This window comes from Aedes albopictus, chromosome 3 (assembly GCF_035046485.1).
Source record: "Aedes albopictus strain Foshan chromosome 3, AalbF5, whole genome shotgun sequence".
NCBI classification, from domain to species: domain Eukaryota; kingdom Metazoa; phylum Arthropoda; class Insecta; order Diptera; family Culicidae; genus Aedes; species Aedes albopictus.
The window spans coordinates 106,889,766-106,914,741 of record NC_085138.1 but is presented as its reverse complement, the minus strand read 5'-3'; the positions used below and the strand labels follow the sequence as shown (position 1 = coordinate 106,914,741).

General features: G+C 41.1%; 2 protein-coding genes across 2 annotated transcripts in view; one reads left to right on the top strand and one right to left on the bottom strand.

Moving 5' to 3' along the window:
- LOC109416030 (serine protease easter) overlaps positions 1–9,131 on the bottom strand; it is a 37,319-nt gene extending 28,188 nt beyond the window's left edge. The window contains exon 1 of the mRNA XM_029875400.2: positions 8,359–9,131. Within this exon, the coding sequence (XP_029731260.2) occupies positions 8,359–8,446 (88 nt within the window). The 5' untranslated portion in view covers positions 8,447–9,131. The remainder of the gene's footprint in view (positions 1–8,358) is intronic.
- Positions 9,132–22,321: 13,190 nt separating this feature from the next.
- LOC109415107 (gustatory receptor for sugar taste 64f-like) lies at positions 22,322–24,734 on the top strand. The gene is given in 3 exon segments (XM_062860878.1): positions 22,322–23,232; positions 23,289–24,075; positions 24,129–24,734. Coding segments are annotated over 3 exon segments (1,458 nt in total). The 5' UTR covers positions 22,322–23,125; the 3' UTR covers positions 24,693–24,734.
- The last annotated feature ends 242 nt before the right edge of the window (positions 24,735–24,976 follow it).

The following is a 24,976-nucleotide window of genomic DNA, read 5'->3' as shown; positions in this document are numbered from 1 at the left end:
AGCATTGGCCACGACCGAGGACAGAGAGCGGCAGCCACAAACCTAGTATTGTTGCGTACTATTGTTGGTTATGTCTTGTCCTAAATGTGAAGTTGAACAAATAAATGTACGTATGTAACTTCTCAGAAGACAGTATTTTAAAATTTTGCCTAATTCTAGAGATATTCACGTCAAAAGGACTGTACTATAAATAGAACGTAGAGCGGATGTAGGCTAAAGGTCAATGAGTTATTAAAGTGTGCACCAGACACGAAAGTTCGTGATACCTACTGTTAAAAAAACTCGTAGATTTTTACGTTTATGTAACTCATTTATCATGAATTTCATGTCATTTCGAAGATATACCAAAACAGGTCACGACATCCTACCATTCGTGAGCAGAAATCTATTCAAAAAATAATGTGTGTTTACATTACATCACGTGGATTAATCCGATCAGTGTTATTTTCTTCACCGATCAATGATACCTTTTTGACGTAGGACTACGTCTCTCTTTTCTATACCGGGTGTCATTCTAAATTTTCAGAAATCGGCCGCGTTACGTTTGAAGTGGAGATTTTGAGCGTTAACAACTCAGCCATCTCTCGTTAAATTTTCAAAATTTTGGCTCCAATCGATTGGAAATCTTTACACCAATTATGTCCAATATTAACATTTGCTGATTTTCAATAACAAACTATTGAAAAATTGGGAAAAGTGAACCCATGTTTATTCCAGCCAATCACGATCGAGCACATTTTGGATGCTCCCGTCGAATATAAAAGCTACTGCTTCTTCGTATCTTCCCTCATTTGTCTTTGTCGTCTCGAGGTGAACGCATCGAACGAGAGCTGCCCACTTTCTTCGTTTGCGTTTTCCCTCATTCTTCTTTGACGGCCGTATCGGTTCGGTGTCGGTTCGGTGGTTGTCGGCATGGGTGCTGTTGCACATTCACCTGCTAACCGTCTAACGCGGCAGACGCAGACCAAGGAAGGAATAATTTTCATCGATTGCTCGGCGGTGGTGGCAGTCAGCAGCAAAATCCGGAATCGCACCCACGGCAGCAAGCGGTGGGCCAATTTTCGACGGCTTCCAGCAAACAGCACGGAGAAATCCAACACGCATTGCGTGGCATGATGAATTCATGTAAATTTTCTGTCTGAAATCGTCCAATATTCAAACGGTTCTTTGCAGGACCGTAGAAAATTATTCCTCAAGAGTTGTGAATCAGATAATTATTTCATTCCATCGCTCGGTAAAAGTGTGGTGCAACCGAAAAGTGAAAAATTGTATGCTAGGGGGCCCCGCAACAATAATGATGCCGGCCACTAATGATTCCACCAGGAATTTAGCAACGCTTTATCCTGTCTTGACCATTTTTCATGAAACATTGTTTAATTTAACCATTTTTCGAATTGAAATAATCGGAATCTTCCAATGTTTCGGTTACTTTATTCGTTCAATGAAAATTTTCTCAATTCTCGGTTGATTGATCGTTTGAAGTGTCCGGAGCATACGGGGCGGGTCATGCAAATGAAATAAACTGGAAAGCCAGCCGAATGGGAGGAGCTTTATCTGCCAATCTAGGGACATAAAAGCTGTTCCCTCTGATTTCTTTCGTCATTTTCGTTGGATCAGTCAGGAAGGGTGGATGTCACCTCCACAGCTGAGCAGTGGCACTTCAACCCAGCCGCAACTCTCGGCTATCGTGCGGATAGCTCCAGGAATCTCATCCATGGCAGAAAGCGGCGTACCAGTTTTCGGTGGCATCCTGTATTTAGCAAAGAGAAAACCAACACGCGTTGCGTGACATGATGTTTTCATGCCATTTCGTTCCTAAAATCGTCAAATAATCAAACGGTCCTTTTCAGGACCACCGAAAATAATTCCTCAAGAGTTGTAAATCAGATAATTTCATTCCATCAATCGAGAAAAGTGTGGTTCAATCGAGAAATGAAAGATTGAATTCCGGCCACTAATCGTTCCACCCAGAATTTTGCAACGCATTGTCCTATCAGAAACATTTTTCGTGAAACATTGGGGAGCGTCCAGAAATTACGTCACATTTATAGGTTAGCAAAGTGTGACGACCCATACAAAAATTTCAGAGGTTTCATACAAAAAGTGTGACATAAGAGGGGTTGAAAATTACTCATTTTTGTGTGCTGTAATTTAAGGACGATCCCTTGTTTAATTCTAGCATTTTTCGAATGAAAATGATCTAAATCTTTTTATATTTTGGTTACTTTATTTGTTAAATGAAAATGTCTCTCATTTCTTGGTTGAAAATCGTTTGAAGCGTCCGAAGCATGCGGGGCGGGTCATGCAATCGAAATAAACTGGAAAGCCAGCCGAATGGGAGGAGCTTCATCTGCTAATCTAGGGACATAAAAGCTGTTCCCTCTGATTTCTTCACGCAAAAAACGCCTTCGCTCAAAAATGTGTTCGGCCTGCACATTTTTAGTAAACATCCATGCCGCACATGACTGTGTTGGAGACACACATTTTTTTAAAATTGCTCGTACGCTCACATGAGCATGTATTTTGCAATAATTTCGACATGGCAACCTCACTGGGTTTATAAACCACCTTCAAATACCGAAAAAATATTGATATTTTGCAAAAATGTGAGCGTATGAGCAATTTTAAAAAATGTGTGTTTCCAACACAGTCCCTGTGCGGCATGGGCGTTACTCAAAAATGAGAGCTTTTGTTTTAGAGAGTTTCATCATTTTCGTTAGATCAGTCAAGGAGGGTGGAGGTGGATATCACGTCCACGGCTGCGAAGCAGCACGTCAACTGCGACGAGTGATAACACCAGGAATGTAATCCACTGATCACGGCTGTTGTGGGCCTAGCAATGGAAGTTACCTCCGGAGCTGGGTAGCTGCGCACCAACCCAGCGACGACTCTCGACTATCTATCTGATAGAACCAGGAATCTCATTCACGGCAGCAGGCGGCGGCAGTTTTCGATGGCTTCCCGCATTCAGTGCGGATAATTTTCAATTGTCTTTCTAAACTCAACCGTTATTTGAACGGACCTTTTCAGGACCAGAGAAAATTATTCCTTAAGAGTTATAAATCGGATAATTTTCGGATATATTCCATCGATCGTTAAAAGTGTAGTGCATTCGAAAAGTGAATGGTTGAATGCTTTGTGGCTCAGCAACAGCAAAATCGATCACTAATCTTTCTACACGAAATTTAGCAATGCATTCGAACAATTGTGCCTGGAACATTGTTTCATTCTAATATTTATCGAATTAAAATTATCTTAACTATTCAATACTTCTATTAGTTTATCCGTTCGATTAGAAATTGTCTCAAAGAACGGTTGATTAGTCGTTTGAAGCGTCTGACACAATGTGGGCGGGTCATGCAAACGGAATAAACTGGAAAGCCCGCCGAATGGGAGGAGCTTCATCTGCTAATCTAGGGGCACAACAGCTGTTTCCTCTGTTATCTTCCGTCATTTTCCTTGGATCAGTCAAGGAGAAGGGAGATGCCACCTCCCAGCTAGGCAGCAGCACACAAACTCAGCGATGACTCTCGGCTTTCGTAGTGGCAGCACCAGGAATCTCATCCACGACAGCAAACGGTCGCATTCAGTATGGGTAAAATCGCAATGCGTGATGAATTCATGCAATTGTCTTGCCAAAATCTTCCGTTTTATAAACGGTCTTTTCCAGGATCAGCGAAAATAATTCCTCAAGAGTTATGATTCGGATAATCAAAAGCGACAGACTGAAAGCTTGGTAGTTCAGCAATAGTGAAGTCGGCCACTAATATGTTCTTCCTGGATGAAAACATCATTATTGTGGATAAAGAGTTTCACGTTAAACTTTAGTTGAAAAGATCTATCTAACGCCGTTCAACTATCTAATAATTTTATCCGCTCGATGAAAATTCTCTCGTAGAACAGTAATTTGACCATTTCTCTTCAAAGCGAAATAACTCTTGAACTAGTCAACATGTTTCCAAGTAACCGAATCAGCTGAATAACAGCTTCTTGAGCTAAAGTTAGCTTAAGAGTGATTTGTTTTACTCTTATACAGCAAAAATGTTTGTTGGGTTATGAATGCGTTCAGCGAAAGCGATCACACAACAACTTTGCTCAACACATCAGTCCACCATTTGTATTATCATAACAACAAACATTGTATAATGGAAATATAAAAGTCGGAATCTCGTTCCAGCCTTTGTCCTACGTCAACATTGCGGTTATGTCTCAGACATTACCCACTCCTAGTTTTTACAGTAAAGTGCCATTAACAAATTACGTAACGCTCTAGGTAGATAAGGGAGTGTGTGGTCTCGTACACCAAGTGTACTGGAAAGGCTATATGTTCACTCCAAAAATGACTTTTTGATAGGAGGCTCGGAGGGTCGAGTCACATATATCAATCAACTCAGCTCGACGAATTGAGGTTATGTCTGTATGTGTATGTATGTGTGTGTGTATGTGTGTGTGTGTACAAAAAAACTCACATAACTTTTTGGCAGTAAACTTCAACCGATTCAATGACCAACGGTTCATTCGACGCGGTCCAGCCGTTCCGGAGTTATGGCCATTTAGGTGTTCCGGACCGGTACCCCAGGAAGGGGCCAGATATGAAAACGCTACAAACCCATCCATGCTACACATCAAACTACGACATTTTCAATAACTTGATGAACGGTAAGCAGAAAAATGGTCTCAGACCATATCTGAACCGGTAGTGTCCCGGAACCGGTTCCGAGTGTCCCGCCGGAAGCGGATAAACATAAAAGTGAACTAAACTCATGCATGCGACATATCAGACCGTGGCCTTTTCGATAACCTGATGAACAGTAAGAAGGAAAACATTCTCAGACCAAATCGGAATCGGTAGTATTCCGGAACCGGTTCCCGATGTTCCGCTGGAGGTGGCCAAGTATAAAAGTTAACCAAACCCATGCATGTGACATATCAAATAGTGGCTTTTTTGATATCCTGTTGAACGGTAAGCAGGAAAGTATGCTCCATATTTTGACCGGTTGTGTTCCGGAACCGGTTCCGGGTGTCCCGCCGGAAGTGGCCAAATATAAAATTGAACTAAAACCATGCATGCGACATATCATACCGCAGATTTTTCGATAAGCTGATGAACAGTAAGCAGGAAAGCATTCTCAGACCATATCGGAACCAGTAGGGTTCCGGAACCGGTTCGAGATGTCCCGTCGGAGGTGGGCAGGTATAAAAGTTAACCAAACCCATACATGCGACATATCAAATAGTGGCTTTTTTGATATCCTGATGAACAGTTAGCAGGAAAATATTCTCAGAACATATCTGAGGCAGTAGTGATCCGGAAGCGGTTCCGGGTGTCCCGCCGGAAATGGCCAAATAAAAAAGTGAACCAAACCCATGCATGCGACACATGAAATCGCGGATTTTTAGGCATCTTGATTTGGCAAAAAAAAAGGAGGAAGATCGCAGTGTGCCGCGCGCGAAGACGGATGGAAAATTTTTACGTGCTGCGTTTTTGTCGTGCTGATTGTCAAAACTTTTATTCAATTCGACGGATAGTGAAAATTTTTGTTTGGAGAATTTCTTTTTTTTTTTTGAGTTCTATAACTAATTGTGTTACCCAAGCCAACAAGGTAGCGTGTTTATTTCGCAAAGGTCGTCGTGTAATCGGATGATAACGTTAAAGGAAATCGAATCGGTCGGGAGTGATGGTGTGTGTGAGGAGGGAAACTTTCAAAAAAGATAGATTGTGGGTGTTGGTGCGACTAGGAGTGCCTTGATGGTTCTGGAAAGTTGAAGTGCTGATGTGTTCTATGTTCCATCCATGACAGTGGTGCCAATTCCAGCAAATGGGTGAGATCTGACCATTTTTTAATACATCATTATCGACCATTTACATTTTGCGTCCGCTTCGGGTTCGTGCAATGGATGTACTGGGCTGATAACTAATTCGAATCAGTCTAATAATGGTGTATTTGAACATTGGAGGATTGCGTCAGTCTTGTCGAGAAGTCAGAGATAAGTCTCCAATCTTTTTGTTTTGGTATCCGACAATCCTCATAACTGTGGTCTAGGGCTGTACTACCTACGAAATCTGTGTGACTTGCTTAATGCTTATATTTTCTTTTTCAGTGGTAACCAGGTAAATGATTAAACCATGACAATTTCTCATACGCTTTTTCGCCAAGGAAAGCATCCCAATAAACCCTATCCAATTTCCAATTCCAGATATCTATGAAGTGGGCCAAGTTCTTGGACATATTCTGAGTAGATATCTAATCAACATTTCCTCCCCATCGCCGCTGATCGTAAGGACCTGGCCAGGTGTCGAGTGTTTGTTAAATGAAAGGTTTGTCAACTCCCAGGCAGCTTTTCTGGCGCATTAAACGTCTCTATCGACAGCCACCCCAGGATGTGTACGATCGGCTATGCTATGCTATGCTATGCTATGCTATGCTATGCTATCTTGATTTGGCAAAAAAAAGGAGTCGAGTCAAGTACAAGACACTGAAGACGACCTCACAGTTGAGGTCGAAATACGTATCTATCAAAGGATGCAAATTCTTAGTGGAATTCAAAGGAACAGTACTTAACGCGATTTTCTTCTTATTTTCAAATAAAGTTTCCGGCCATATTTGGGACAGCCGGTAGTGTTCCACATCCGATTACGGGTGCCCCATCGGAAGTGGTCAAATGTAAAGGAAAACCAAACCCATAAATGCGACATATTAAATGACTTTTTGGGTAACCTGATGAACGGTTAACAAGAAAAACAATCATAGACCACACTTTGGAAAACCAATAGTGTGCCGAAACTGGTTCCAGGTGCCCCGCCGGAAGTGGTCAAATGTAGAACGGAACCAAACGCATGCACGCAGCACAATTAACCCTCTAATACCCAAATTTTTGATTTTGATCTAAATATCATTTTTCGTCATCTAAAATCGATTTAAACATGTTTTTGAAGATGATTCTTTTTAATTCTCGATTTTGTGAATTTCGGTTTTTGATTTTTCTAATTTTTATTTTTGAACATCCCCACACTTTAATATTTTTCCTGGAAGCCTATTTGGGGTACGGATTTTTTGAGATGGAAATATTTTGAGATTTGATGATTATTGTTGAAATATTTTTATTTTAAATTTTTTTCATGGGAAATTTTGTTATCCGTGTAATTTTAAGGAAAATAATTTTAGAGTGTATTCGACTCCCTTAAACTATTAAACTAGGATAGAATGATTTGAGAAAAATTTAAAATATGTTAATTGTAGCGAATCAATACAGAATAAACAATGATTTCTGAAAGGTGACTAAAACATCTATTTTTCAATGATTTTTAAAAAATGTAAATACGTTTTAAAATACACCAAAAACAATTTTAAGATATACAGAACAGTCCTTAATATCAGCCAAAAATATAAAAATTTTGATTTTTCAAAAAACAAAAATTACAAAAATGCTCATACTATACCCCGTCTAAAGGCGGGGTTGGGTATTAGAGGGTTAATAACGGTTTCTTCGATAACGCGAAGAACCGTCAGCAAGAAAATAGTCTCAGGCCACATTTAAGACTACCGGTAGTGTTCCGGAACCAGTTTCGAGTGTCTTGCCGGAACTGGAAAAATGCACAAACGAACCACACCCATGCATACGGTACATCGATTCGCGACTTTCTAGGAAAACTTATTAATAATTTGCATGAAACTAGACTAAGACCACATCAGGGACAATCGGTAAGTGGTAAAATGTGAACCAAAAGCAGTGTTCAAGCAGTCAACTCAGAAGTCTGATATTATTCAGCCCTGCTTATACGTTGGACATAACGTCGGACTATGTGCCATCAATAAGTTTTAAGTCAATTCAAAGATGGCTTTGATAAAATGCTTTATTTACTTCAAAAATATCCCGATGCAGGAACACTTTGACTTCAACATATTCGACGAGAAAGGCACTATCACCACTAGGTGGATTAATTTGGGTTTTTTTTTATCTGATGTTGTTTCATGTATAGGTATCTTTCAATTAGTGCTTTCTGTGTCAACATGTATATAAAGAAGGTGAAGAATCCTTTGTAAGTTTGAGCCCAGGTAATCATTTATTTAATCTCAAAGCAACATTACTGAGATTGAATAGAATATACCTTGCACCGACCACAAGAACTCCAACAAAATTTGAAAATAATAATGTAACTAACATCTCCATTCACCAACGTCAATCATCGCATATTTGTGAACTAATTAAAAACTACACAATTATCCGCACTAAACAGCTCGCATCTCTCCACTCGCAACCACGCGACAACAATTCAACTGTCGAGTAATTAAAAAGTTTAAATTATATTCCATCGCCCAGCAAATTTCCGCGTGTTGGGCATTAGCTGCAACTCACTTCCAGAATTCCTCGAAGCTTTCCGGAATCCACCAGCCACAACGGACGACACACAAATCGCGACAACTGCCACTATTAAACTTTTCATACTGAACCACTTTGACCACTCGTTTTAATTCACAACCCGCGCACAATTACAAGACTAACTAAACTAAACCGCCGTACTTCATGAACTATTCCTAAACAACTAATGCCGAAGCTGACCGCCACCGGTCAGTCCACAACCGTGAATGGCGCTTCTGGCGGCTCGAACCCAAAAACGTCACAACCTGCACCGCGGAAAGACAGACACAGAAAAAAAACTTCACTCCGAACGATAACACACAACCGTGACGGCGAGATAATTTCCGACGCAGACACAGGTCCAACTTGCCAGCTTTTTATTAATTGGCCACTGACTTGCAACTGCCCCCGCTCTCCCGAGTTCAACTACAATAATTCTGGTTAACTGACCCAGCATCTCAGAGCGACCGCAACCGAAACCCGAAAGTGCCCCTGCACGTGCCTCGCTAATAAGATGTAATTATTTCTTTTGTTAGATTCTTGGTAGAAGGGTACGAAGGCAAAAACATCTTGGGAACTAAGCGAGGGGAAAGTGTGGGAAATGCGTCCTTCTAAGGAAATGTCCTGTTTTGCCTTGAATGTTGATGAAAATTAGTCGTTAGAGTTCCAACTATGGGTAATAGCCAATCAATCCCAAGGGCGCATTCAACCCCACTTCCCCATGTACAATCATCGCCAAGTCAATACGAGAGAGTTCTTCCATTTCATGGGCAATGTGCCGGGTTTTATTATTGAACGTATGTGTGACCAACTGATTCGTCTCGATTACGTATGTGATGAAAGTTAACTTGAATTAACCATTGACTGAGGTGATGGAGGCTGAGTCGACCGGTATGGTTCCCATTATGTAAACATAAACAAACTTTCCGAAGCTGAACGAAGCTGAAAAACAAGTATTCCATGGGATTCCCCTTTAAAACATTCGAGGAGAAAGTATTGGTTGCTCACACTGCTTGATTCGCGATGGCAAATAAACATAATGCGGTAATAATACCTGCTCAACTGATCAATTGGGCCTATAAAGCATCGAATTCTTCGCTCCTGGCTTTGATTATCACATTTCTTATGAACTATGATCAATGAATTCCAATACTGATCAGAAGAAAGTTAGATTTACCTACCAAAGATATAAACGAACAAGAAAGTACAAATTAAGTTTCCCATTATCAAATAGGTCTTTTTGCAAAGTGGAGGTAAATCTATTCTGTTACGTCAGGGTAATATTGATTTGGAAAGTTTTGTTACTCCGTCAGAGACACATAAGTTTGCTTTTGAAGCAGATCAATATCTCATTTTTCTTTCCTTGTACTATTTACCAGTAGGGGAACAAAACCCAAAATGCTAAGATGGGGTATTTAATGCAAACATATCTTGACACCATTCACCTATAGTAATGATCAAGTCCCATTCAGGAATGATTTTAGGAGTTGGGCCACTCCTAAAATCATTCCTGAATGGGACTTGATCATTACTATAGGTGAATGGTGTCAAGATATGTTTGCATTAAATACTCTTCTAGAAGCCAGGCCACCAAACCACGGAAAATCTTCTTATTTAGCAATAAAAATTGACATCTTCCAGTTTTTTGTGCTTGCAATTAAGCTTTTCTGTTGATTTTTTTTCCAGCCAAGGAGAGTTTCCAAGGAGATTGAGGCACACATGGAGGCGCATGGTTATTGATGATGTACGCTATCCATCTCTCTCTCTTCTTGGCGTAACGTCCTCACTGGGACAAAGCCTGCTTCTCAGCTTAGTGTTCAATGAGCACTTCCACAGTTATTAACTGAGAGCTTCCTCTGCCAATGACCATTTTGCATGCGTATATCGTGTGGCAGGCACGAAGATACTCTATGCCCAAGGAAGTCAAGGAAATTTCCTTTACGAAAAGATCCTGGACCGACCGGGTATTGAACCCGTCACCCTCAGCATGGTCATGCTGAATACCCGTGCGTTTACCGCCTCGGCTATATGGGCCCTATCCATGTTAGGGGTCATTCAAATATAACAACCATCGTTTAGCGGTGAGGGGGTGACACTCCATTTATTCAGTATACATGGGGCTGTTCGGGCTCTAAAGAAGTTGATCATCAATATTAATTTCTATTCCCGATCAGCCTAGATAGCCGTGTAGTGGCGGTAGCAGTTCCCTCAACTGGCTAAGAATATCACTACGGATTGCCTGATCCGGTGGTAAAAGTCCACCAAACAAGCGACCCCTAATTGATGGTGTCAAGCGTACCGTGCCTAGGAATGAATGGTTAGGGGGGTCTAATAAAAACTTAACCGTGAACGGAGCCTGTGGAGTACCAGGGTACCCTCCACAGTATTTTGCCCTTACTGTGTTAAACTGTGTGGTCGGCTGTTCGGGTTCGTTCGGAAGTTAACCATCAATGTTAACTTCTTTTCCCAATCAGCCTAGATAGCTGTGTAGTGTCGGTAGCGGTTGTCTCAAATGGCTAAGAACAACACTACGGACCGCCTGATCCAGTGGTAAGAGTCCACTAAACAGGTGACCCCTAATTCATGGTGTTATGCGGCTTTATGCTTACCGTGCCAAGGAATGAATGGTTAGGGGGGTCTAATAAAAACTTAACCACAAACGGAGCCTGTGGAGAATCAGGGCGTCCTCCACATTATTACGCCCTTACTGCGCTAACCGGAGCAATAGTGCAGCGGACCTTGCGTTTCTCCGAGATAATCAGTTGCCCTTCTTGAGCCTCAAATTTGAGGCTAAATAAGGGCGGGATTATTCAAATGTTGTAAATTAGCTTACATTACTACTTATATGGGTTCGCTTAATGCGTTTTCGCTATTGGCGTTTTTCAATTGACACCGGATTGATTTGTCGTTGATGTTTCCTTTTTGTGCTGTGATTGTGAAGTGTGTAATCCTGTCTAGTTTGGGTAGTGGCTACGGCTAGGGAACCTCAGATCAATTTTCAGCGTAAAAAGCGTGCGTGGCCTAAGTGGCTCTACCTAAAAAAGCTCATATTCGTAGGGTAACTTCTGTATAGGTTACCTTGTGAACCCAGTTTTGCTTCTTTCATTATAAATGAAGTGTCGTGCCTCGAGCATGCTATATCTTAGAATAACGTTAACAGTATGTTTCTATCTTTCCTTATGGATGCCTTCAAGCAAGCTCTTGCATTCAGCATATTTTCGCTGGTATTTGGCAGTATTGCTACGATGATTACATCATCTGAAGTAGCTCAAACATTAATTTGAGGTGCTTCAGTTTGATGGATTACTTAGGTAGTCCAGTTCATGGATAACTTAACATAGAATTGCACCTAACCAATCTCTGCATGAGCAGAATTTGTCATGAGTTGACTGATTGGCATGTGTCAAATAAGGAGTCGCCATTTGACCTTCTTTGCACTTTTGAGTGTTCCTTCGCAAAATTTGCGTATTCAGGCGTCCCTGCTCAACGAACTAGGGAACCTGTACTAATTGGTTGCTACCACATTTTGCTGATAACTCGCTTCCAATGCTACTCCAAAAGAGTTTCAATGTGGTTTCGTACCTACAACGCCCTCCATTGTGGTATACCATAACTATTGCTTTGGAAGAAGCTGGTCCTTTGCGGTCTGTGCGGACTGCAAGAGGTATTCCTGAATGGAACTCTGATCTGTTTAAGTTCAAAATATTGCTGACTGCACCCCAAATTGGACTGACACAATAGTGTGCACACACCTTCAAAGTGTGATTGCAGCGCAGGGTCACGTCGGATCGAGTTGATGTCTTCGGTGCGCTTATTCCTCGTGAATGGAGGAATAAGTGCACCGAAGACGTCGAGACGATCCGAGGCAAATGTGCACTTTTATCACACGTTTTAGGCGTACCAAAAAAAGTGTGATAGTCCAATTTGGGATGTAGTCTGCAATATCTTCGGATAAACCATTCTTTTGCATATTTACAAATCTCTAGCTTCCGCTTGTGAATTATAGCTATATAATCAACTTAGTGGGCCCTAAAAAGCTCTGCTTAATTCAAATCTTCAGGAGGAAATGGGGTTTTGTCCTATTTTTCTCCAGAGGGATTTGAGTATTTGTGTTGAACTCTTGTATTTTTATGGGGTATTTACATGGCGTGAAATTACTCCACAGTTTTATCCCGAAAGGGTGCGTGCGTTGTATAAAGATGGAATGAGTTTCAGATTCATCTGGTTACCTCGTTCTTTCTGAAATGCTTGAGACGCATTGTCGATTATCACATCTGTGATGTTCGTCTGGCTGACATGCCTATTCATGTGAACTCACATGCCTCCCAATTTGGGATGTCCACAGTGACTTTTTTAAACAAAGTTGTGTATGTTTTCAAGAAAGTACTCGCTCAAACGTAGGTTTGCTTGGGTGACGTCTTGAATATTGAGGATGCTTTTGATGCCGTGCCTTTCAAAGTCATATTGAAAGTCGCATGATGTCACAAGCTACCTCCAATGAGCTATAGGCTCTCTTTACGCTTATGCGTTTTACAGTGTTCTTTTCAGGGCACTGATTAAACCCGGTGTGGTATGGGCTATAAGCTCTCGTTGCGCTTATGCGTTCATTCCCTTTTCTAGGGTACCCCTTCCTATTTCATCACCTTTCCCTTTCCTAATCCCATTCCATCCCTTGCCCCATTCTCCCTCAGGTAAATGATGAAATAGGCTTATATGTATGGCGATGGCACAAATGTCCCAAATGGAGGATAACGTGCCTCTGGAGCCGGTCTTCTGATACCTGATAGGGGGGTCTAATAAAAACTTAATCGTTAACGGAGCCTGTGGAGTACCAGGGCACCCTCCACAGTATTTTGCCCTTACTGTGTTAAACGGAGCATTGACGCAGTGGACCTTATTTGTCTCCGGGATAATCGGCCACTTTTCTTACGTCTCAATTTCGAGGGGTAAAGGAAATTTGTTATGGCAGGAATTAAGTTCGTACAGGTAAACCTTCATCACGCAAAAGGTGCTTCTGCTGTGTTGAGTCGAAGGTTTAAAAACCCAGATTAATCCACCTTGTGGTGATTATGCCTTTCTCGTTATAAGTGCAATACTTATGATATATCCATCTAAATAAGCCGAAGTGTTCCTAAATCCTGATCATGCTTGATTTAGCCATTCTTCTTCTTCTTCTTCTTTATGGCACTACGTCCCCACTGGGACTTGGCTTGCTTCGCTTCAACTTAGTGTTCTTTGAGCACTTTCACTCCACAGTTATTAATTAAAGGGCTTTCTTTGCCTGCCATTGCATGAATTTGTACATTGTGAGGCAAGCACAATGACACACTATGTCCAGGGAGTCGAGAATATTTTCCCAACTGGAACGGGAATCGAACCCGCCGTCTCCGGATTGGCGATCCATAGCCTAACTGGAGACCGATTTAGCCATTAGGCAGCATCCATTTATTACGTAACGCTGAAATCGACCATTTTTTACCCCCGCCCCCCTCCCCCCTCCGTAACGCTTTTTTGTATGAAAACTCTAAAATTTTTGTATGGGCCGTAACACTCGGCTGTACTCCCCCCTCCCCCTAGAGCGTTACGTAATTTGTGGACGGCGCCTTATCGAATTGGAAAACTTGATGATGGCACATATTCTGACGTTATGTTCAACATATAGACAGAGCCAAACAATATGAGTCCTATTTGTATACTTTTTTATTTTTTACTAGATGCCCCGGCAAACTTTGTCTTGCCAAGCTGTGGTGGTTTAACAACTGTTAAGGTCATAACATCACCGCACTCTAGATTGGTTTCATTTCCTTCCCAGCTTACAAAAATCAGTACTTTATCAATTTTCTTACTTTTCTAGTTGACTTTCGTAACTTTTTGTACATATAAACACAGCCAACACGAATACGAACCGAACCGTGCAAGAGCCAAGCTGATCGGTTCATCCGTTCTTGAGTTTTGTTGCCTCAAAGGGACTTCAAACTCATTTTTATATATATAGTTTCTAACCACTTAATCTATTTTACAGCTCGTTTGTCCACTAGGGCACTACGTGAGCGATTCCAAATGGCGGCTGCACTTACACTTTGTACAGCGCCTAAATGTATTTCACTATTAAATTTACGTGATTTGTGCTAACGTAAGAACCGTAACGACATTCACAATACGCGCAACTTGAGACGAGACATTACACTTATAGTTCTTACTATGTATCGTCAAGATATTAAAATTTACCTTTCGTCGACCGGTTTCGGGCTCGATGTCGCCCATCAACAGGACAATGTCCGACTGATTGCGTTCAGTTTTCGTACGACCTTCATACACGTCCGAAGAGATGAGATGCTACTGAGATTCCGTGTCCACCATATTGAAAAGACACGACACGATGGGAGGGTCGTTTTCATTCATCAACGGTCTTCGCGTGTTGCTGATAAACATTGACTCCCAAGCGTTTAAGTGCAATGTTTTCCTCACGCCTTTGATGAGTTTTGCGTTTCTCCAGTCGATTTCGTGTTGGGAGTCTGCTGAGTGCGCTGCCACACTGGCATCGGTTGATTTGTTAGCTTGGACAGCATTTTTGGGTTCTTTTAAGCGAACCTTCACTTTCCGGCGAGTTTGACCAATATAAACTGCCGGACAGTCTTTACATGGTATCTCGTATATTCCGGATTTTTCATCCGGTGGTACCTTGTCCTTAAGGTTGCATAATAGATCACGTAGGGTCTTGTCGCTTTTGTGCACAACATGAAGATCTTGTCGACGAAGTGCTGTTTTTATTTGGTTTGTTATCCTGGGGTAAAATGGCAAGCTGATCCTTCCGACAGTTTCTGGATTCTGTTGGAGTGTAGTTATGTTCCTGCGATAGTTTTTCCGTTTATGCTTCCTCAAAATTTTGTTTACAAACGATCTGTCATATCCATTCACCTCGGCTGCAGTGTAAACGCGACTTTTTTCTTCGTCAAACTCGTCGCGCTCCATCGGTACATCATAGAGCCGGTGTGCCATGGAGTGAAAAGCGGCTTGCTTCTGAGCGCCAAAATGATAAGAATCAGAAGTAATATAGGGTACGAGTGCCATCAGTAATCTCACGCTCCCATATTCATCCTATTCGAAAACAAGCGATTACGGCACCGATTAATTCCGTTCTTTTTGTTTTCATGCGTGCTCACTTCCCACAAAAAATACAAAAATGATAAACAAAACAAACAGTGCTTCAATCCTTTGTTTTTCGTAGGATGAAAATGGGAGCCACATGCTTAATAAGGGAACCAATACCCTACCTATCCGTTGATGTGGGTTTGCGATATATACCGAATTTCAGCGTGCCATCTTCCTTCCTGGTGATCATCAAATCGAGAAAAGGTAGGCTGCCCACTACTTCTTTCTCTACAGTAAAATTGATTGTACTGTGTTGTTCATTTAATAAAGCCAGAGTCTGGTCTAGGTAGCGCTCCTTCACCGGGGCGAACACATCATCTACGTATCGCCACCAGACTCTTGGAAACAGTTTTTTCTTCTGAGCTTCATTCTCAAAGTCACTCATGAAGAGGTCTGCTAGCAGAGGAGACAACTTGCTGCCCATACTAAGCCCAAACGTCTGTCTATAAAACTTTTCCCTGAAGCTGAAAAAGTTTTGATTCATGCATACCTGGGCTACGGATAGATATGCCTCTATGTGGTTGTGTGGGGCACGGCTGCGTTCTAGATGTCGGCATAGGCTGTGCAGGGCATCGATTACAGGTACACTGGGAAACAATGCTGCGACGTCGAACGAAACTAAGATTTCTCCCCTCCGCAGTTTGAAATTCTCCAATCTCTTCACCAAATCGAATGAATTTTTCACACTTTTCCCATTCCCAACAGGATACTTCTTAATCTCGTTCACAAGCCAAGCTGCCATTTTTTCCGTGGGAGTACGGATGTTGGAAGAGATGGATCGCATTCCAATGGGGTCTTTATGAATCTTCGGTAGACAGTATAAAGATGCCACCGTTGGATTCGGAACATGAAACTTTCTTTCAAGCTTCTCGGCACCCATCAGATGAGCCACATTCTGTCGTGTATGATTTACCTCTTCAATCATTTTGTTGAGGAGATCTTTGGGTTTACCGTTCTTGAATTTATATTCTTCATACGGACCAGCACTGATCATAGCATGGACGCGTGAATCATAGTCTTCTTGATCCATTACCACCACAGCATTTCCCTTATCGGCTCGGGAATATATATAATTATGAAAAAAAAAATGTTTATCTCTTTATCTGAGGCAACAAAACTCAAGAACGGATGAACCGATCAGCATGACTCTTGCATGGTTCGATTCGTATTCGTGGTGGTAGTGTTAATATGTACAAAAATTTACGAAAATCAACTAGAAAAGTAAGAAAATTGATAAATTGCTGATTTTTCATGAGCAGGGAAGGAAATCAATACGATCGATAAGAAACCAATCCAGAGTGCGGTGATGTTATGAGCTCAAAAGTTGTCAAACCACCACAGCTTGGCAAGACATAGTTTGCCTTGACAGCTGGTCTTTTATAAAAAGCTTAGGCTGCTTCATTCCCGAGAAACACAATCATGTTACTGGGGAACAAAACAATGATCCACTGCACGAATTTGTACTGCCCTGCTTTCTCTCTCACGAAATTTGACGTTTGAGAGGTGTCGGCACCGCTCAAACGTCAATTTTTCTGTGAGATTAAGTAGGCCAGCATAAACTCGTGAAGTGGACCATAGTACGTTGCCTTTCGCATGCTGTGATATACGCGTTCCAGTTAGCCTTGTGGATAAGGCTTCGGATCGCCAATCCGGAGACGTTGGGTTCGATTCCCGTTTGAGTCAGGATCTTTTCTCGACTACCCTGGGCATAGTGTAGCATTGTCCTTGCCTCACAACATACAAATACATGCAATGGTAGACAAAGAAAGCCATTCAATTAATAACTTTGAAAGTGTTCAAAGAACACTAAGTTTGAACAAGGGCGTAGCCAGCTTTTCGGCCAGGGGGGGGCGAGCACCCTTACACTGAAAACCGCTTTGCAGTAACAAGGAGTTCAAATACTTCACCATTAAAAAAAAAATATAAGTGAAGTATGAAAAATGGGTGATTAACAGGAATGGTTCAATGGAAGAATCATATTTGATATTGCTTCAGGAATTTCTTAACAAATGCCATCATGAATTTGAATTTATCCAGCAGTTTCTCCAGAAATTTCTTTAATATTTTTCCAGGTTATTTTAATGTAGATATTCCAGCAGAAATTACCTTCGGAAAACTTGCGGTAATTCCGTTGAGAAAACCTTCAGAAATTTCTTCAAAAATTCCTCCAGAAGTTTTATTACGAATTTTACCATGCATTCTTTTGAGAATTTCCCCAGTAATTCTTTACAAATAGCATTCTTAATTCAACCAGAAATCCGTTTGAGAAGCTCCAGAAAAACTTTAAGAATTTATCTGGGAATTCTTTCAAAAATTCCAATCAAACTAAGAATAGAGGAATACCCTAAGAAATTTTTGGAGAAATTTCTTCGAAAAATCCTTTAATGAATTCCTTCGGAATTACCGGAAAAAAAATCTTTGAAAATTTCTAAAGGAATTCCTTCGGAAATTCCTGGAGGAATATCTTTGGAAGTTGCTAGAGGAATGCATTCAGAAATTTTTAAAGGAATCAATTAAAAAATAATTTCAGGTATTTATTTAGAAAATCCTTGAGGTATTCCACCGGAAATTCCTTGACAAATTCTTCAGAAATTTCTTGAGGAATTCCTTCATTTCTAAAGCTCCTTGAGAAATTCCATAAGACGTCGAGAGTTCTTCTACGATTTCCTTCAGAAGATTCTTCGGGAATTCCTTGAGGAATTTCTTTGAAATAGATTTAGAATATTCCTTGAGGAACTCCTTCGGAGTTTTCGTGAGGAATTCTTCCGAAAATTCCTTGAAGAATACCTTCAAAAATTCTTAGAGGAATTCATCCGGAAATTTCTGTGAGAATTCCTTCCCAAATTCCTGAAGCAATTCTTTCGAAAATATTGAAAAAAATCCACTAAAAGTCTCATGAGATATCCCTTCTGAAATTTCATAAGGAATTTCTTTAAAAATCTTTCAAAACTCCCTTGAAAAAATATTTCGGAAATTCCAGAAGAAATGCTTTTTGTGATTTTTTATTTCCTAGAGGAACTCATTCGGAAATTCTTTGAAGAATTCCTTTAAAAAAGCCTTGATAAGGAAAATTCGGAAATTGTTAAAGGAGTTCGTTTGGATTTTTTGTGTTCGGAAATTTCGTGAGAAATTGTTTGATAAGTTCGTTGAGGAATTTTTTCGGTTTTTTTTTTATAAATCTTTTTGAAATTCCTCAAGGAATTCCAGCGAAAGATCCTTGAGAAGTTTCTTCGGAAATTCCTCAAGAAATTCCTTCAAAAATGTATTGCGGAACTCCTACGAAAACTTGAGAAACTTCTTCAAACATACCTTCAGAAACACGTTTGGGGATTATGTGAGAAAATCCTAAGGAAATTTTTTGAGGACAACCGTCAAAAATTTTTGGAGGAATTCATTCGGAAATTTTTGGAGGTATTTCAAGGCAAATCCATAAGAAATTTCTTTGGAAATTCCGGGAGGGATTGCTTTGGAAATTCGTAGAGGAATTCCTTCGGAAATGCAGGAGAAAATCCTTTGAAAATTCCTGGAGAAATTTCTTTTAAAATTCCTGGAGGAATTCTCACGGAAATAAATGGAGGAATTTATTTGGAAAATCCTGAAGGAATTCCTTCGCAAAATTCCTGGTGGAATTATATCGGAAATTCATTCCTTTGGAAATTTCCAATGGAATTTCTCCAGGAATTTCCGACAGAATTTCTCCTGGAATTTCTGAAGGAATTCTTCCTGGAATTAAAAAAAATCCTTCAGAAATTTCCAAAAGAGTTTTTCCAGGAATTTCCGAAGGAATTTCCAAAGGAATTCCTCCAGGAATTTCCAATGGAATTCCTCCGGGAATTTTTAAAGAAATTCCTCCAAGAATATCCGAAGGAATTCCTCCAGGAATTTCCGAAATAATTGTTCCACGAATTTCAGAAGGAATGCATCCAAGAGATTCCGGAAGGATTTCTCCAGGAATTTCCGAAGAAATTCCCCTAAGGATTTCCGAAAGAATTCCTGCAGGAATTTCCAAAAGAATTCCTCCATGAATCATCAAACGAATTCGTCCAGCAATTTCCGAAGGAATTCCTCCCGGAATTTCCGAAAAAATTCCTCCAGGAATTTTTGAAGGAATTCCTAACGGAATTTGTGAAGGCATTCCTCCATGAATTTTCGAGGGAATTCCTCTTGGAATTTCCAAAAATAAAATCCAAAAAGACTTTCCGAAAAAAATTCTCCAGGAATTTCCGAAGGAATACCTCCAGGAATTTCTGAAGGAATTCCTCCAGGAATTTCCGAAAGAATACCTCTAGGAATTTCCGAAGGAATTCTTCCAGTAATTTCCGAAGAAATTATTCCATCAATTTCCGAAGGAATTCCTCCTGGAATTCCCAAAGGAATTCGTCCAGTAATTTCCGAAGGAATTCCTCCAGGAGTCATGAAAAGCATTCCTTTAAGAAGTTTAGAATGATTTTTTTTTTCCAGGAATGTCCTAAGGAATTCATCCAAGGATTTTCTCAGGAATTTCTCTATAGATTTCTGAAAGAATTCCTCCAGAAATTTCCGGAGGTATTCATCCAAAATTTTTCGAGGGAACTCCCCTAGGAATTTCCGAAGGAATTCCTCCAGAAATTTCCAAAAATTTCTGAACGAATTCCTTCAGGAATTTCCGAAGGAACTCCTTCAGGAAATTCCGACGGAATTCTTCCAGGAATTTGTGAAGGGATTCCTCCAAGAATTTTGGAAGGAATTCCTTCTGGAATTTTTTTAGGAATTCCTCCAGGATTTTTTGAAAGAATTGCTTCAGGAATTTCCGAAGCATTTCCTCCCGGAATTTCCGAAAGAATTCCTCCAGGAATTCCTAAAGAAATTCCTTCTGGAATTTCCGAATGAATTTTTCCAAGAACCTCCAAAGGAATTCGTCCAGCAATTTCCGAAGGACTTCCTCCCGGAATTTCTGAAAGAATTCCTCCAGAAATTTCCGAAAGTATTCATCCAAGATTTTTCGAAGTGCCTCGCCAAAGAATTTTCGATGGAATTCCTCCTGTAATTTCCGAACGAAGTCCTGCAGGAATTTCCGATGGAATTTCTCCAGAAATTTCCGAAGGAATTCTTCCAGGATTTTGCGAAGGGATTCCTCCAAGAATTTTGGAAGGAATTCCTCCAGGAATTTTCAATGGAATTCATCCAGCATTTTCCGATGGAATTCCTTCAGGAATTTGCGAAAGAATTTCTCCAGGAATTCCTAAAGGAATTTCTCCTGGAATTTCCGAATGAATTCCTCCGGGAATCTCCAAAGGAATTCGTCCAGCAATTTCCGAAGGAATTCCTCCCGGAATTTCCGAAAGAATTTCTTCAGGATTTTTCGAAGGAATTTGGCTAGTAATTTCCGACGGAATTCCTCCAGGAATTTCAAAAAAAAAATCTAAAAAGAATTTCCGAAAAAATCCTCCAGGAATTTCTGAAGGAATTCCTCCAGGAATTTCCGGAGGAATTCCTCCAGGAATTTCCAAAAGAATTCGTTTAGCAATTTCCGAAGGAATTTCTCCAGTAATTGCCGAAGAAATTATTGCAGGAATTTCCGAAGAAATTTCTCCAGCAATTTCCGAAGGAATTCTTCCCGGAATTTCCGAAAGAATTCCTCCAGAAAATCCTAAAGGAATTCCTCCTGGAATTCCAAAGGAATTCGTCCAGCAATTTCCGAAGGAATTCCTCCCTAAATTTCTGAAAGAATTCCTCCAGGAATTTCCGAAAGAATTCCTCCTGGATTTTCCGAAGGATTCCTGCAAGAATTTCCAAAAAAAATCCAAAAAGTGTTTCCGAAAAAAACCCTCTACGACTTTCCGAAGGAATTCCTCCAGGACTTTCCGAAGGAATTCCTCCAGAAATTTTCAAAAGCATTCCTCCAGGAAGTTTGCGATTATTTTGTCCAGGAATTTCGTAAGGAATTTACCTAAGGATTTCCTCACGAATTTCTCTATGGATTTCTGAAAGAATTCCTCCAGGAATCTCCAAAGTTATTCATCCAAGATTTTACCAAGGAACTCCCCAAGGAATTTCCGAAGGAATTCCTCCAGGAATTTCCGAAGGAATTGCTCCAGAAATTTCCGAAGGAATCCTTCAGGAATTTCCGAAGGAATTTCTTCAGGAATTTCCGAAGGAATTCCCTCAGGAATTTTCGAAGATATTCCTTCAAGAATTTCCGAAGGAATTCCTGCACTCATTAAAAAAATACGAGGATGCAGGAGAATTTTATTTTTACTAGTCAAAAACAGCTCTGATCATCTATGTTTCTCGGTTAAGTTAGAATATAGTTGCTCGGTCAAGGGGGGGGACACGGCCCCCCCCCTGCCCCCCCCCCCTGCCCCCCCCCCCTGGCTACGCCCTTGAGTTTGAAGATAAGGCAGGCAAAGTTTCAGTGGGAACGTAGAGCCACTAGCATATACTGGCGTAGTGCACTGTAGTGCACGTGTCTATTTGGGTTATATGGGCACTGCATTGTTTTGATTTTGTATGGGGTTTTGACGTTTCTTGGCCTTGTTGTTTACGAAATTTCTGTAAGAGTGAAAGAGACGGAGAGAATTTCATGCAGTGCCCTATTAGGGTTGACATTATTCATCAAGGTCCGTTGATGTAAACAAAATAAAAATTTAAACTGGACACACGTTTAACTTCAATCACAGCAACTGATATCCTCATTAATAACCCTAATAAACCTATACATTCAGAGCACCCACTCGCAAATCCATTATTAAACCAACTGAAGCCTTCCACATCCCGCAACAAAATGATAATCCAACCCACGATCCATTCATCGACGGCTTTTCGTCAGGAAGCCAAGTGTTGATCCATATCTCTATCCGCAGTTCCGCAGTCAGTCATATCCTTTTGTAAACGATTTGCCAACACGAAACGGCACTGAATATGCTTGCTTGGGGAACCGAGCCCAAAATGCCAAGATGGGGTAAAATGGCCCAACTCATAAAATCATTCCTGAATGGGACTATAGGTATACTATAGGTGAATGATGGCATGTTTGCATTAAACATTCTTCCAGAAGCTAGACCGCCAAACCCACGGAAAATCTTTCGATTTCCCAACTTCCGGTTTTTCGTGTTTGCAATTAAGGTTTTTGGGTGACTTGGCTGGTAATAGCCAAGTGTTTCCAAGGAGATTAAGGCACACATGGAGGCGCATGGTTGTTGATGTCTACGCAATCAATGCTAGGTGTCATTCAAATATGACGACCATCGTTTAGCGGGGAGAGGTGTGACACTCCACGAGTATACAAAAAAAGCGGGACAGAGGGGGTAAGTGAGTTGGAAATGCCCCAAAACTGATGGACGTAATTTTTGAATGTTTTCATGAAGTGGCATCTTACTCCATGGCTATTTGTCATTAAAAACGATGAAAGTTTGAAAAACGGCATCCTACCGCACTTTCCCCTAATTGGTATTGCTGCATGGTAGGCGAGCAGCTAAAAACAACTTTCGTGCCAAATGGTCAGGTTGTTTTTCCAACAAAGCCCTCGACTGCAGCTGTTTATTTTCTCATTCTTGTGCATAGTCGGGACTGCCCTAACAATGTAAAAGAGATGCCACGGATTGTAGCGTTTCAGTGTACCTTCGTTCGTTAAATGATTATGATGACCGAAAAAATGAACCAAGTCGGCAGATTTTCTACAATGGCGAAGAAATTTCTTCACCAAGGGTTGGAGCCTCGACAAACAGGGAAGATAGTGCGGTAGGTAATCTTACAGCTGATGTTGAGATATCTATTACGGCTGTTCATGATTCAAGGTTCAACGGTGAGCTGGTCCCCGTGCAAGGAAAATCTCTATCATTTCTAAAGTACTTCAAGCATCCCAAACGAGCTACTAGAGATAACTGGATTCACGATGGGTCGTTCCATGACGCCGTTTCTGGTCTACTTATAACGGCTCAGCTCTTCTCGATAATGCCTGTTTGTGGAATCGGACACAAAGATACTGGAAAGCTTCACTTCTCTTGGAAAAGTAAACGAATCTTCTATTCATATGCGGCATTTCTGGGGACCGCTTTCTTGGCCGTGACTAGTACGCTGAGGTTTGTCCAGAAGAACTTCAACTTTTCTCGCCTGACGGGGGTGTTCTTCTATTCGTACAACCTCTACGGAATGTATTGCTTTATACGGGTGGCACAAAAGTGGCCATTTTTAATGCGGAAATGGTTCAGCGTTGAACAGCTTCTACCGCAGAGCAGCAACATCTTGGAGCGAGGGAAACTGGCCAATAAGATCAAGCTTATTTCGATCCTTGTAATCACCCTTTCGCTGATGGAGCATATGCTGTCGATTGTGGCTGCCGTCTACTACACCCCCAACTGCCCAAACATCAAAGACCCGCTGAAAATGTTCTTCAAATCCAACTTTCTGTACGTTTTCTACTACTTTGAGTATTCGGAGATTCGGGGATTTGTAGTCAAATTCATCAACGTGATCAGCACCTTCGTTTGGAGTTACATCGATCTCTTTGTCATAATTGTTAGCATCGGGCTGTCTCACACGTTCCGCAGAATCAACAACCATCTGATGACCCACAAGCGAGAAGTATTATAGATAAGTCGCACGATTCACTCTTACTTAACTGTCTGTATTTGCAGAAAATGACGGAACAGTTTTGGGGGGAGCAACGCCAGAACTATCGCAACATCTGTGACCTAGTGCAGTTCGTAGATGATGCAATTTCTATCATCACCATGCTGTCGATTTCAAACAATCTATTTTTCATTTGCGCCTCAATCCTGAACAGTTTAAAGTAATTCCCAGCGATACCCTCGCCAACTCATATCGATTAACTCAACTTCCCACGTTTCAGTACCAATCCGACCTTGGTTCACACGGTGTACTTCTGGTTTGGGCTAGCCTTCCTGATCGGACGCACTTTGGCCGTGTCGATGTGTACGGCCGCCGTCAATGACGAATCGCAACGTCCGTTCGAAGTCCTGCGGGCCATTCCCCGTGACGGTTGGTGCGTGGAAGCGAAACGCTTTGCGGAAGAGGTCATCAACGATACGGTGGCACTAACGGGGATGAAGTTTTTCAACATGACTCGGAAGCTGGTGCTGAAAGTGACGGGCTCGATTATTACCTACGAGTTGGTGCTGATACAGTTCCACCAGGACGAGAGTGCTGATTATGATCTGTGCACGTTTAGGCGAACTTAGGAAAAGCGTGAAAATAAAATTGGAAAAAAGCTGCGAGACAAAATAAAGGGTCGGTTTAAATAAAAAGTTTGTAGGTTTTGCACTGACTTTGTAGTTTTACCAATTAGTAATCAACCACAAGGTTTAAAATTTCTAAAATAAAAAATAATAATCGCTCACATTGCACAGTGGAAAAAATAGGTATAAAACGCGAATAAATTCAATATCTCTGCTCGGAGTGGATGGATTCGAATGAATTTTTGACACAAGCTGCAAAAATCTCACTAGTTTCAGATAAGGAGGGT